General features: G+C 35.2%; 1 protein-coding gene across 2 annotated transcripts in view; it reads left to right on the top strand.

The window, feature by feature from the left end:
* The window catches only part of LOC101568604 (gamma-interferon-inducible protein 16-like), a 14,794-nt gene extending 7,157 nt beyond the window's left edge, over window positions 1-7,637 (top strand). The window contains exons 5-7 of one of the 2 annotated variants that reach the window (XM_023699868.1): window positions 2,205-2,621; window positions 4,076-4,264; window positions 7,098-7,637. In XM_023699868.1, coding sequence (XP_023555636.1) covers window positions 2,205-2,621; window positions 4,076-4,264; window positions 7,098-7,145 — 654 coding nt within the window. In that variant the 3' untranslated portion in view covers window positions 7,146-7,637. The remainder of the gene's footprint in view (window positions 1-2,204; window positions 2,622-4,075; window positions 4,265-7,097) is intronic. The other variant, XM_023699869.1, reaches the window with a different exon arrangement.
* The last annotated feature ends 8,410 nt before the right edge of the window (window positions 7,638-16,047 follow it).

The following is a 16,047-nucleotide window of genomic DNA, read 5'->3' as shown; positions in this document are numbered from 1 at the left end:
CACTGGGTGGGTTGTAGATATGGGAAAGAGGCCTGTCTTTAGAATAAAGAAAGACTTTTAAGGTATTTTTAACCATTTGCTTCTACACAAGCAGGTGCTTTAGACTGCTGAGCTATCTTGCCAGTCCTAATGATTCTTTTTCTAAAGAAGGGAATATTTTTTCAGTACATATTGAGTAGAAAGATTATGGGTCACAGTAGGAAAGTCAACAACTCACAACACTGTTCTCTCTGTCTCTCTCCCTCATTTTTCCTATTTATTTATTCATTTTCATTTATGTATTTGGTACAGGGTCTTACTATACAGCTCAGACTCAGTGATTCTCCTGTTTTTAGCCTTCCCAGAGCTGGGATTACATGCATGGGCCACTATGCCCAGATTCATATTTTTCCTGCTTAAGTAACACATGATTTCTGTAGAATTTGAGGAAATTATTGCCACATATTAGTCAAGTTAAAACCAAAACATAACTGATTTGCAATTACCAAAGATATTGCCAATCAACTCTTACCAAACTATCTTCTCTATAATCTTTCAATACTTTTCTTTATATTTTTCCTGTACACTATCCTATGATGATTGTTGCTTTATTTTTTATTCATTTAATATATCAAACATATCTTTCTAAATCCATAAGTAAAATTAATGGTTTTGCAATGCTAAAATGTATAAATGGAATAGAATTTGTTATTAGCACTATCTATATATAGAATGGCATTCTATTGTTTCAGTCTTGGTGCTTTTCTAGTGAACACATTTGTATTTGTGTCCCCTGAGTCTTCTCACATGACCTTCAGAGTAGTTGAATAATTGCTTTTGTGAATGTTCTTTTTTTTTAATGTATCTGGTTCAGGTTCTCAACTACAAAGCTTGGACTCGTAGTGACCTTCCTGTTACAGCTTCCCCAGAGCTGGAATTACAGGCGTGTGCCCCCATTCATGGTCTCTGTGACTGGCACAAGAGGTACCAGGGATCGAATCCAGACCCTTGCATTTGCCTAGGCAGACTCTTAAACCACTGAGCTACCTCTGCATCCCCTTTTGTGCATATTCTGTAAACTTTTTTGCCAATTTGAATCTTCCTGTAACTAATGTTTTTCTTACATAGGACTTAGCACTGTTAACTGTAATGCCTCCCAATTTTTTTTCCTTACAATAATTGATCATATTGATGAAAAATCAGATTCAAATACAATCCTGCAGATGCTGACCACACGTAATGTGCCATGACAGGCCAAGTGCAGCACTTTCAAATATGTAGAGTGCTAACACATCTCTCCTTGCTTATACCCATAAAGTTCACGGCCCACTATTTCCTCAGATACTTTTTCTTACAAATTAATCAACTTTCTCTCCATGAAACCTTTTTTTTTTTTTTTTTTTTTTTGGTATCAGAGATCAAACTCAGGACTTCGTGCTTCCCAGGCATGTGCTTATGCCATGGAGCTGTCTCCCCGGCCCCATGAAAGCATTCTTTTGAAACTCAATGAATCCCGTCCACTGTGAGGGAAGGAAATTGGAGTTGTAGAAATATGTCCCTGGTTTTCCAGACCCTGTTTTTGAGGAAAACTGTGTATCCATGTTTAAGGACATAGCTCTGGTCAAAGTGTCTGAGTTTATATAAAGTAGGACATAGTCAACCCATTTCTTTCTGATCAATGCAATAGATCATTATTTCTTGGGAAGAGGCACTATGAGTTGGATTTTCAAAATGCCCCAAATGTTACAATGGTAGTTTGAAGTCTTTGACATTTGTGTGGTTTGTCGTAGTCATCATTCTTTATTTTCATCACTACTCAATTTTTCACATTTTTATTTTCTGTTTTTCACTTCAGAGCAGAGCACTATATTTGAATATATTATTATGTTGTAACTTGGTACCTAAATATTTCATAAAAATATGTAATCCCCTACCCCTTGTGTTGATCGTGTGATAATCATGCATTGTTTCAGAAAGATAATGCTGGTTCAGCAAAAGTTCTTACATCTGTGTGTCATCTATCTTATAGTTCCTACAGCTGGTCTATACTGATTCCTTAGCCTTTCCTTTCAGTTGTATAATACCTCTCTAGCCTACCCTTTGCCCTAAATCTCTATGATTCTTCTTGGGTCAATGTTGTGATTGAGATTGCTCTCATACAAAAGTAGCTATGTGTATTTCCTGCTAATCTTCTGAATTTATTTTCCCATGTATGATCAACTCAGAAAACACTGCCCCAGCCACAGATAGACGACAGAAGAAATGTTCTGTGCAAGGATCCACTGGCAGTGATGGTGCTGAAGACAACAGATGTATTTGAATATGAGCCCTCAGAAGGGGAGAAGAGCGAAATGTTTCATGCCCTCGTGGCCACTGAAAAACGCTTTTTCCGAGTGAAAGTTCTAGACGTCAGTCTGAAAGAGAAGTTTACAATTAACAGCGTCATTACCATCTCTAATTACTTTGAATGTGTAGGAGACCTGGAGATAAACAAATCTTCATCTGTGTCTGCAACTGCTCTTACCCAAAAGTTTGTTATTCCTAAATGGGTTAGCAAGAAAGCAAATGAAACACCCAAGATTGATCACATTCACAAGGAAGCATCAGGAACAAATGTGTATGGGTTGTTCACATTAAAAAAGGTAATTTCTTAAAATTGTCTTTCCTGTTCCTCCACAAATATCTGGAATTAAATGTTTTGTTAGTCTCTGCTTATCTGACTGTGAAAACCAAGATACAGCCTTGACTAGAGATAGGAATGTAACCTTCCCACATATTACAAAGTAGGATCAGGTAATCTTGTGACATTCTGTTTTCCAAGATTCTTCCAAAAAAGTTTTGAAAAATCTTAACAAAAATGTTTCTATTTCCCTAGTTATGATTAACTACTCTGAGCCACAGGGGAAAGCAAGAATAATTCAGAATGTAGATGAATACTTAGGTTAATAATCTTATTTCTTTGAATTTCCCTTACCTATCTATATAAATCCACTCTCTCCTTTCCTTTCTTCTTTCCTTGCTTCTTTCTTTCTTCCTTTCTCCTTTCCTTTGTTCCTTCTTTCCATCCAGAGTATTTTTCTAATAAAAACTGAAGTCTGGTTGTCATAAGAATTTGGAATAATATCTGGACTGGCTGCTATTTTCATGAATGGAAACACCCTCAACAATATGAAAATTAAGGTCATTCAGTTAGTAGACATAACCATTCAATGTTGTCCTCTATATCGTATTTATTATTCATGAAGAATTTATTGAGCAGAGGAAAATTATTATATGACATTATGTTTGAAATACATATAATTTAAGACCTTCACTTAAAATAATGGAAGTGGCATTAATATATCAATGCTCAAAACTGGTCATCATACCAGAACTCTGCAGACTGAGCTAGGAGAATCACACCCTCAAATACAGCCTAAGCAACTAAGAGAGTTAGCAAGCCTATGTCAAGATGAAATCTTAGTAAAGTGTTGGGCATGTAGTTAGTGTCAAGGCCCTGTATTCAATCTCCAATACCATAAAGATCGCAAACTCAGTGTATTAAAATGATTCACTTTATTGAGTGTGTAAGACCCTGCACAGTGCAATTGGGTAATTATAGGTTAACTGGGATAGGATATTGGAAAAGAGTTAGTAAGGGACAAAGTTAAGAAAAGAATTGTGAGCTGCTAGATTGCTTATTATACAGACATCCTGCAGTCTATTAAATGAAAATGTAATAGGAACAGTAGCCCACTTACTCCTGTATAAAAAGAAGATTTGGATAAGTCCACAGAAAACTTAAGATTCTTCTGATTCCCCGTTCTATAAAAGTGAGTCAAAGTTGTTTTTGAAGAGATAGTAGCAAAAAAATAAGAAGAAAATTCATTGCTCTAGAATAGTTCCATAGAAAATATCTAGAATGAGAAAGGTAAAATTAAAATAATAAAACTAAGTTTCTTTGGGGAAATTTAGCCACAGCTATATGTATAAATGTGCCTGCAATAGGCTTCTTGTATTTTGTACTGACTTTGTCACAAAAGACTTTCTCAAACATATGGTAACTATTCTGTTTTCTTAAACTGAATGTTAATTTAATTTCCTTTAATGTTTGCAGAAAAAAGAGAATATGAAGAGAACAGTCTATCAAATACAGGACAAAACAGGACAGATAGATGTGATATGCACTGGGAAGTGGCGTGACCTAGACTGTAAGGAGGGAGACAAATTTCAGCTCTACTGCTTTCAAGTAAGGAGAATCAACAAGCAGCCAACGCTGATGTGTGGCTGCTACAGTTACATTAAGGTGAGAACTCGAGAGAGAAACAAGAAGTTGCTGAAGGGAAGCAATTTTCTTTGTAGGATTAGAAACAGCAGTTTCCTAGGAGATCACAACAATAATCAATAGGTGAGAGGAAAACCAAAAAAAAAAAAAAATGTCCTTGTTCTTATTTCCAAGTGGAGGGCTTTAAAAGATATTAATGAATTGTTATGCAGGTAGTCTTCAAAAGGATACTGTGCTTATGCTAAGCAATACAGTGTTTGAAGAAATTAAGATGTCAGGGAAGTCATTAAAATAGTGTTCCAGAACAAGGGTTTTGGATAAACCAAGATTGATTGATTCATTTATTTATTGATTGATTGATTTGTATTTTAGGGAAGGGTCTACAGGGTGTTCAGGGTCTCACTACTAGATCAGACTCGTAGTGATCCTCCAGTTTACAGGCTCTCAAGAGCTGGGATTACAGACGTGGGACACCACGCTCAGTCTCAATTGCCATCTTGGTGCACCCCGAGGGTGGGGCCACCATGGCAAGCCCAGAGATTGAAACTCTGGCCCCTGCACCTACTTACAGGTGCTTTAATCCACTGAGCTATTTGGCCAGCCCTAAGCCAAGATTTAAATTGTGGATTCAATGCTCATAAAGTGACTGATACCGGAGAACGAGTTTAATTGTTTTTCTCACATAACCAATTTCCATGTGTTGGTTTAAACATTAAAAGAGGCAGTGCATATATTTTATTTTTATTTTTTATTTTTTGGTGGAACCAGGGATTGAATTCAGGCCCTTGCTCTTGCCAGCCAAGCACTTATTCTACTGAGCTATCTCCCTGGCCCCTTAGTTGTTTTATTGCCTCAGATATCATGAGAAATGGGTCTATTGCAAGGACTATCGTTCTTTTCCAGATGAAGATAACAAAAGGAGAGCTGGGTAATAGAAATAACATGTACAGACTTGCTAAATGTGAAATGACATATGGATTCTGTAAAACTGAAACTCAGTAAATGCAGGAGACTTTTGAATAAGAGGCCAGTGACAGGGGCTAAAGGGACAGGTCAATGTAGGTTTCTGTCAGAAATTAAAAAATGAAAAAAAAAAAAACTGAAAATCAGTAAAACCTAAGGTTTTATGCAGAAGAAATCCTGATCAACTTCACATTTTACAAAAAGAATTCTGGTTACTAGAGGCACATTGGACAATAGATCTCGAGGTAAAGAAATAAGAAGGAATGGTACACTAATATCTACTCATACACAAACTACTTTTATTAAGTATTCAGACACTTTATGATTTATTTATAAAACCTGCAGTTGTTTGAAATTAGTCATGATGGAAGTACTTGTAATATACCAAAATCGGCAAGTAATAAAAATCAGAAATTTTTTTTAAAAAATTAGGTAGATAATTTAACAAAACATCACAAAACTCTGTTTAAGAATTCTATGGGAGAAGGGGAAAGGCAAATAGGACTTTCACTAAAGGCGGGAAAATATTTTTAAAGAAATGCACTTGTGGCTCTCTGATTCATTAAGTGGTAGTGGTGAGAAAACACAAAGCAATATGCACAACAGGCATCAAAATTTAAGTTCATAGATGAAGAGGATCAACATAGTTCAAGTGACCACGGGAAATTCCAGGGTCTTAGAATAACTGCATTTTGAACAGAAGGCACCACGCTTTAGTAAAACATGTATTCATAAGGAAAGAGGGTTGATTACATAGTATCTGTATTATGACCAAAGAGAAGGTGTCCCACCCACTAACTCATATAAAGCTATATCATAGGGTTCCTGACAAAATTAATCAAATACACATTTAAGTATAAATAATCCAAGTAGACATGCTGCTATATTGTAACACTGACATCTATACACACATTAGTTGTACTAGTTTTCAGATCTAGTACAAGAATTCATGCATTCTGCCTCCACCTGCTAATTCAGAATGACAGCACTGAGGAGAAAACAGCATGTTGGCTCCTGCTACTTTTCTGCTCCAGTAATGCTTCACAGTGAATAAACCAACCCTTTTCTTTCTGCTTATGGCTTATCCTCACCAACCATGGATGGGGAAAAGGTGACTGTAAATACAGGGATACAATACAAAAGATGAGTGGGTGAAGGCAGAGAGTGTCATAGAAGAAGGAAGGGACATACGTGGCAGAGGAAAGAAGCAATGATGGGCAGCAGAAGAAATTCAGTGAGAGATTTTTCTCTCACAATTACTGAGCTCTCATTGTTTGTTTGTTTGCTTTCTATTTTAAAGAAAAAAAACCTGGAAATAAATAACAAGACCAGGGGCTGGGGTGATGGCTCAGTGGAATAAGTGCTTCCCTGGCAAGCACAAGGGTCTGAGTTCAATCCCTGATTCCGCAAACAAAACAAATCAAATCAAAACAAAACCAAAACCAAAAACAAACAAACAACAACAACAAAAAGATTAAAGACAGTAATAGGGTCAGCCAAATAACTTGGTGGATTAAAGCTCCTGCAAGTACGTGCAGATGCCAGGGATTGGATCCCTGAGCCTGCCTTGCTGTTCCCACCCTGGGGAGAGCTGAGACTGCGACTGAGACTAGGTGTGGTGGTGCACGCCTGTAATTCCGGCTCTTTGGAGGCTGTAAACAGGTGGATCACTACGAGTCTGATACAGTAGAGAAACCCTGAACACCCTGTGGACCCTTCCCTAAAAAATGCAAAAATAAAATTAAAGAAAAAAACCAAAGCAATATAAGATAATACAAATGTACAGAATTTCAGAACAAGAATGGAATATTAACAATGGTTGTTATATTTTGTACCATAACTATTACATCAAATTTGTTGCTCATTTTTTGCTTCTTATTTCTCCTTTAAGGTCATCAAAAGCTCAAGAAAAAGAAGGAGCCAACCCATGTCAGTTTAAATCTGGAAGTTGAAGTGCACACCTAATTTTAAATGCCTTGAACCAGTGATACAACTAATTTTATGAGTGCATTTCAAACAATAGCTTTATGAGTGCTATGCAAAGAAATATTTTCCCTCTTCTTTTCAATTTTTCTTTTACCTGCAGAACATGCACATGTAGTACATGCAGTATATGCATGTGATGAGCATGTCATTTCCTGCTGAAATATACCCTCAACCCCAGGAAGCTTTCTAATTTGTAGATTATGTTGTTTCCATCATTTTTTTAAAAAAAATGTTTGTTATTCTTTTACTGCTTTGCTAAGAATGATACATTTTGCATTATAATATCCATGATGTAAAAAAATAAATTTTCTTCTATAAAGTATTTCATTTCTTAAAAGTGTCAGATATTAGTTTTTTAACTCAAGAGTGAGCCGTCTGATTCTTTTTGATTTGTGCACTGTAGGCCAATGGGGTGACAGACACAGGGCTTTTCAAAATTGGTGCTTCCTTTCCTTATAATAAAATCTCTTGTTTACTGAAAGACAAAAATCACATTTCTACCATGTTGTGTTGATCCAGGTGTTCTTTTTTAAATTTAATTTTATTGAGAAACAAATAGCATTGAGACAGTTTCAAAACAGGTTAGTATTACAGTTACAATAATTAATACATTGCATATTGTTCTCTTCATAGTAGTTGTTCATCGTACAAGATGCAGACATGACATCTTGTCTAAACACTATTAGTACAAATCTTTCTTCTCATTGAATTAAGAGAAAGTGGTTGTATATCTATCATGACTATTTTGAATATACATATATATTTTTTCACTACAAAATTGTCCTTCATTTATATCCCCCTTTTTTGTTTAGTTTTGTCAGAGAGGGGTATTCCATTGCCATTTAAATATTGTAGGTGCGTGAATTCAGCAAAATAATCCAATATAGTCCAGTAGTCCACAATAGTAGTTTCAGAAGTTGTTGACTTGAGTCTTTTACAGCTCAGGATTTTAACATGGCTTTACTTTTTATGCCTCATTTTTATACTTTTCTGCTGGATGGTTAAGACTAAGGTAAATCTAGACCTATATAACGAGAAATGTAACTTTTGTATCTGACAAAGTCAGTCAAATCCCTTCAAGATTTACCCTGATACCCTGTACCACAGTTTGTAGATCTTTTGTCAACATCAGCCATGTGGATGAGTCATGGCCATTGCTTGACCAGTTTGCTCTCTGTGAAAGCCTGAGAGAATGTTTTCTCTGTAGGTGCCTCTTCTTAGGCACAATCTATTTCACTGATCACTTTCCTCTGTGGCTCTATAATCTCCTTGATCAGAATTTTGGGACACCACTAAGTTACAGGATGTTATATGGTACAGGTTCTCTTATGGTGTCTCCTTTCTAATCGGGATTTTCAGACACAGTCCTACCAGGACTATATCTAGATGCAAGTTAGTCCACCCTTGGCTCATGAGGAAGGGTTATGTCTATTAAGAGAAAAAAAACATATTTTTTAATTATACATACTCTAAATGACAATAAAAATTGCCTGAACTTTTTGAATATCCAAAATTAGCATTTAAAAAATAACCATCAGCTTTCCTCTTTGGCAGTTGTAGAATAGCATATACAGCACAAGTAATGTCATTGCTGAACAAAACAGCCTCTAGTTATAGCATTCATGCTTTTAACAATAGAGATAAGATACCTGATAGAGCACAAATTTACAAAACAACCTCTTCAACTCACCCAGATGTCTGAGATTTTCTGGTTGCAGAGTTATGCACTTTACTAAAGCATGAGAATCACTTGGGGCCTAGAAGGTGACTATCACATTTCATGGCATCTAAATTGCGGATGCCAGTGAAAGAAGCTATTCCGTGTCTGGAGCATTTTATTAACCGAGCTCTGGGTTGCCACAGGACTCTGAGAACACGTAACACCTTACAGAGAATAGCTGCTTTCAACTGAAGAACAAAACAGAGGTAAAGAGAGTAAACAGTGCTGGGAATGTTAGATGATGCTAGAACTCATACATTCTTTAAACTCTGCATATCAAACTGTAAATCCTGGGTATCTAATGAAACAAAAATGTTATACCTTAAAAGTAAAGGACATGGAGTAGAGTCATTGCTAATCTAGAGCCATCTTAAGAAGCCTGAAGCTGAGACCCAATTGACTCAGAGAAGTGACAGTCTAATCTGGCAAAATACCTAGAAAAAGGAAAATTATTTTCTAGTCAGGGTTTATATCTCCTCATTACCACAAGGCATACAATAAATCTCATACCTGTGATTGATCAGCCAGTAATTAAGGAAATTGTGAAAATAACAATCATGAACAAAGGCAGACTGAAAACAATCCAAAATCTTGAAAAAAAGCACTATTCAAAACTTTGAATGTATAATGTAAAATTACTAGGCATACTGAGAAAGAGGAAATCAGGACTTCTCTTCAAAGGAGAAAGAAAAGCATTTAGAATGGTCAACAAGAGACCAGGCACAGTTAGGCCTCACTGTCTAGTTCTTTGTTGCCTTACTGAAAGATTTTACTCAACAATGTAGGTGGTCATGCAGAAGGACAGGTATAATTTGTTGTAAAGTGAATATATAGAGAGTTAAACTTTCAAATGAGAAGGGGGAGTGTCACGAAGACCTCTGCAGCAAATGCAAATTTGAATATATTTCTGCATACATACAAGTTACTTCTGGGGCTCATGAAATGTGGTGATTATGAAGTTTATTGATACATTTTCTTATGGTTCCATTGGGATGACAATATCTTATTCTTTCAGGTGATCAGTATTCCCTCTGTATTATAGGAGAAACATCGTGAAATCTTTCCACTCTCATTCTAAGGACAGAAATTCTTTAAGGAACTCTCCCTTTCTCTTTCTCTTTCTTCTTTTTGGAGAAGGAAGGGGATTGGTACCAGGGATCAAACTCAGAACCTTGCACTTGCCAGGTAGGCACTTCTGCTGTTGAGCTATCTCCGTGGCCCATTTCTCTCCTTTCTGCCATCAGAGTCTTTTTTCTCAGAGTCCAGTATACATATTTTATTATTAAGTTTATTGGTACAATTTATATATTCATTGTGATCATAATCATAGGGAATTTATACCCTTACATGATATATCTTGATCCCTCTTTTTTTCCTAGCCCTCTCCGCTCCCGCCAATCCCTCTTCCTTTATCTACAAAGCCTTGTGTCTATTTTTGCCATCTGTTATAATTTTCCCCTTACTTCCTTTCCTCCTTCCTCCCATTCTCCCTATCATTTTGAGTAATTTCTCCCCATTTTAAGTATGTTTTACATATTTTACACTTTTAGTTTCTCAGACCAGAGACAATACAAAATTTACACAGTTGTCTGATTTATTTCATTTAAATTCCTCTCATTTTGTACAGAGAAATTCTGTATCATTTCTAGTATCATTTTCATTATTTTTTATTCTGTTTTTTAAAAAGGGGCATGGTCTCTAAGTACCTCCATTCACTTGGAAATTACTCAAGTTTATCCTTCTCTGTGGCTGAGTAGTACTCCATTGCACAGAAAAACCACATTTTTTTCATCCATTCATCAGTTCATAGTTATTTGAGTTGTGTCTAAGATTTACCTGTCACAGACTATGCCACTATAAATAGATGTGCATATATTGCTGTGGTATGATATTTTCAATTCATTTGAAAAGATACCAAAGAGAAAAATAGCTGGGCTGAATGGGATTTATAATACCAGCTTTTTCAGTAATCTCCACACTAATTTCTACAGTGGTTGAACTAGTTTTCACTCGCACCAATAGTACAGAAGGGTACCTTTTCCCTTAAATTCTTGCTAACATTGTCATTGGTAGGTTTTTTATTTTTTTCTTTTTCTTTTCTTTTCTTTTTTATTTTTTTTTTATTTTTTTTTTTATTTTTTTATTTTTTTTTGTATTTCTGGAGAAGAGTCTACAGGGTATCCAGGGTCTCACTACTAGATCAGACTCATAGTGATCCCCCTGTTTACAGCCTCAAAGAGCTGGGATTACAGGAACACACCACCACGCCCAGTCTCCATTGCTGTCTCAAGGGTGGGGCTGACACCACAGGCCCAGGGAGCGAACTGCCGGCCTCTGCATCCAATTGCAGGTGCTTTAATCCTTTCAGGTATTTGGCTGGCCCTCAATTCTTAATAATATTCATTTCTGGAGTGAGATGAAATCTCAGCATCATTTTAATTTGCACCTCTCCAATGGTCAGTGATGTCAAACATTTTCTTTATATGTGTATTTGCCATTTCTACTTCTTCATCTGAGAGCATGCGTTCATCACAGATGCCCATTTTTGAATTGGGTCTTTAAATATGTGGGTCTCATTACTTTCAATTTTTACATATATTCTAAACATTAGTCCTTTGAATATCAAATAGCTATTTTTTTCTCAATCAGTGGGATTCTTTGTAGTATTTTTTGTGCAGTTGGGGTTTTTGTTCATCAAGTCTTTACCTACACCTACATTTTCAAGAATTCTATTTTATCTTCCAGAAGATTTAATGTTTCTGCTTTAATATTTAGAGCTTTGATCCATTTGGATGTTAGTTCAGTGTATTGTGAAGGACATGGTTCTAGTTTTAGTCTTCTGCATGTGGAAAGTCAGTTTTTTCCATCACCATTTATTAAAGAGTTTAACTTTTGTCCTGTGAAGGTGTTTGGTTCCTTTGTGAAAGATAAGGAGACAAAATGTGTTCGGAGTTGTCTCTACGTCCTTAATCTGTTCTATTGATTCTCAAGTTTCTTTTTCTAGGACCACGCTGTTTTTGTCACAGTAACTTTGTAATATAGTTTAAAGTCATAAATTGTGATGCCCTTGCCTTGCCTTGTTGATTAGGATTGTTTTTGTTATTCTAGGTCTCTTCTGGCTTCAAATGAATTTTAAGAATGTTTTCATTAGTCCTGATTGTATGCTAATGGTATCGCTACTGGGATTGCATTAAATATGTATAACAGTTAGGGAAGTATATTCATTTTCACTATGTTGTTTCTTCCTACCCTAAAGCAAGGAATGTTTTTCCATTTTCTGACATCCTCTTCAATCTCCTTTTTCTTTTTTTTTTTTTTTTGAATTAAAGTATAGTTTATTTATATCACAAATTTAAAAACAAATCATTAACTTTGATCATAGTTCTCATTTTGTGTGTTACAGAGGACCATCTGTTTAGAGGGCATTCATCAAAATGTTGAGCCTTTTCTTATTAGCCTTGATCAGATAAAATGTATTTTTTTGTAATTCCTACTTAATTGGTATAAAATGTACTACTGGTGATTTAAAATAATTGTCACTAAATTTCTCAAGATGTATTGCATAAAGACATACCAGATTGTCACAGTACCATCAGAGTTTAATTGATCTAATTTATATCTCATCTTATAAAACTGCACATTATCATTCTGCCTTTCTGTGACCAAATGATTGCAGTCTTGTCACTTGTATTTATACATGCCATTAACAGATGAAAACTCTTCCAATATCAAAGGGTTGTGGTTTCTGCGAAATTTCCCTCTCCTTTACTGATCAACTACTAAATTATTTAGTGGTGTGTTCTGCATGCAGGGGATTTACCTTGAAGTTTAATCCTTAGGGCACATCACTTGCATAGGCCCTTTGTAAATATTCACTTTCATGCCCAATTTGTGATCTTGTATTCTTTCTTAAAGAGGATCTTCTAAATTGAATAAACCTGAAGTCCTCATAAATCTGGACTCTCATCTTCCAGAAAGAGATTTTATGAAAGAAAAACTATTGAAATTTAGGACAACAAAGATCAAATAATTGAAAGCTTATGGAAGATAAAATGATATGATATGATATTTATCTGCCTCATGATCAGCTCCTCCCTAACATTCAGATTGAAGTGTTTACAATGTGGGAAATTGAAAACTCCCATCTATTGCAAAAACATATTCATAAGATTAATGCAGGCAACTCTCATCAGTTACAGTACTTCAAAACATCACTTGATATATGTTATGCTATCAGTTGTCCTCATAAAATAACATATTCTGGCAAATAAAATTCCATATGGATCCATTGTTTCACCTCACAGAAAGAGTTCTACTTGAATTCACTGATTACATCTACTTTGCCATATGTAACATCCTTTGCTGTGCAGTTAAAAATCTGAGCCAAAGGGAAAAAAATTGATACTATTCATCATTTTGAACTTTGCAATAAAATTTAGGCTCATGACCTCAGTAAACTGGTTTTCAGCAGATATTGCTATTTGTTTTCAGAAAGTAATCTTCTAGAGTTGGGAGAATCTGACCTGCAATTCATTCCCTTTTCTATTAAAGGCCACTTTACTTGGATATTGCTTTAATGTCAATTGGGAATCATTAAATAAGAATTACCAATAACACAACACCTTTAGCCTATCTTCATACTCAGTTGAATTTCAGATTCTCTTAGACATGATACTAGGTACTGCCAGGACTGTTCTCTTTCAGGGTCATTCTTTTCCCTTCCTTTTAGATTATTTGCTTCATGGTCATCACTTTATTGTTTAGTGATGTTTTAATATTATCAATCTCCTTTTTCAAAATATACTTTTTTCAGTATAGAGGGCTTTTATTTCCTTAGTTAGATTGAGCCCTAAATATTTATGTATCTTATGCTATTATGAAAGCGTTATTTCTTAATTTTTGTTGATGAGTTTTTTCATTTGTGTACAGGAATGCTATTGACTTTTAAGTGTTAACGTTGTATCCAGCTATACTACTGAATTGGATTATTACATCCAGCATTTTTTTGGTGGAGTCTTTGTGGTCTTCCATGTAGACTATCTTTTCATCTGCAAATAATGATAATTTCACTTCTTTCTTTCCAAATATTATTCCTTTAGTATCACTCTCTTAGCTAATTTCTCTGGATGATGTTTCCACCACTACATTGCATAAGAGAGGTGACAGTGGACATCCTTGTCTTATTCCTGATTTTGAAGTGAATTCTTTCAGTTTTGTCCATTTAGTATGATGCTGGATGTTGGTTTGTCATAGATATATTTTATAAGATTGAAGTAAAGGCCATCAATTCTAATTTTCTGTAGGGTTTGTTTTAATCATGGAAGAGTGTTGGACTTTAGTCAAAAGCTTGTCTGCATCTATTGAGATGATTGTGTGATTCTTGCCTTTGGCTTTGTTGATATAGTGTAATACATTTATTGATTTGCATAAATTGAAATTTAAAACTATAAAGAAGTTCATAGAGACAGGTGACTTCAGTGCATTGTGTTTTCTTCCTGCAACTTCTCAGCTGTATGGATGAATGACATTGTCTAATTTCATCTACCTGAAGAAAATGAAATTAATCAGAAAATCAATCCCTTCTCTAAAGATTCTTAGATAATACCTCATGGATTATAGAGAACTGTACAGTATATGATCATTTACATTGTGTAATTAAGCTTTAAAGAAATCACTAGATTAAACATGTTTTCTCTGTTGTGTATGTATGCACATAAACACAGATCAATCCAAATACTATAAAAGCTGTCAGAAGTTTGCTGTTGATGGTTGACTTTAAGTGCCTGCCTGGTAAGCACAGGGTCCTGAGTTCAATCCCCAGTACCACAGGAAAAAAAAAAACCTGAGAGTTGACCTTAAAATCTTAAAATTGTTGCACTTAAGGACTCTCATTTTTGTGAGTGCGGAGAGATAAGTTCCTTTCTTGGCCCATTTAATTTAAACATAAAGACATACCATTTGTTCTTAAGAGTAAAATGTGGAAATAATCCAAGGTAACAGTAACAACATGAACCAGCAGGTAGTAAATTTGGTAACCAATTTATTCTTGGGAAAAAGAAGGCACATGAAATAGAAGTGGGCAGGCAGTGCCACCTTCTTTTCTTTTCTCTCCTTTTCTTTCCATATTTCCCATTATATTTTTTCCTTTTCCTTTTTAAATGACTAGGAAGATCTCCAGTCACAGAAATCCCCCAAATCCAGAGAAAAAGATAAAATTCAAAACCAAACATAAATCTACCTGAAATCTTGGCATTACTACATATTTTGGGGTCAGTCTTAGACCTACCATAGAATTGTAAACCAAAAATGAACATCACTACTTTTATTTCTCTTTGCCTGTTGTTTTTTTCCCTGGGTAGTGTGTTTTGTTTTACTATTCAATTTTATTGTGTGTGTGTGTGTGTGTGTGTGTGTGTGTGTTGTGTGTGTGCATATGTGTTTCCACTTTCTTTTCACTTGTACTGTTTGTTCTGTTTTCTCCTGTATTTTTCCTGAATGTTGATTGCTTGTTTCTATATGTAATTATTTTTATTTATTTGTTTCTTTTTTTACTTTTTATTTTTTGATGCCAAAGATTGAACTCAGGACATTTAACTTGCCAGGAAGGTGTTTAAGTTGCCAAGCTATCTCCTTGGCTCCTAATTTTTTGTTTATTTTAAGGAGAATAAAAATTATGAAAAATATTAGAAATGACACAAAATTTCAAAAAAGCAAGATAATAGGAATTCAACAATGGTTGTTTATTGCACATTGCTATCTTTAAAGTAGTTGCTCAGTTTATCAGATGTAAACATATAAACTGATCAAAATACCATTAATATACCTCACAGAGCTAAAGTAAACATTGTGAAAATTCATTTGGAACCAGAAATGACCTATAATACCATAGACAACCCTGCCCAACAAAGGCAAGACAGGAAGCATCACAGTCCTTAACTTCAAATCTTACAACAAAGCTGTGAGAAAATCTGCATTGTGCTGGTAAAGAATACAGACCTGGAAGCAGGACAGTTCCACAATATTCCTTTTCCTGTCTCTTGCTTTCCTTCACAACCGCCTTCTTCTTGAACATCCATCTACCCTAGAGACATCTTAGCAGTAAATGGCATGTCATGACAAGCCGCCCATATTCAAA

This window comes from Octodon degus, unplaced genomic scaffold (genome assembly GCF_000260255.1).
Source record: "Octodon degus isolate 3935 unplaced genomic scaffold, OctDeg1.0 scaffold00116, whole genome shotgun sequence".
In the NCBI taxonomy this organism is placed as follows: Eukaryota; Metazoa; Chordata; class Mammalia; order Rodentia; family Octodontidae; genus Octodon; species Octodon degus.
Note: the sequence above shows the minus strand (reverse complement) of the source record. Positions and strands in the feature narration are given on the sequence as shown.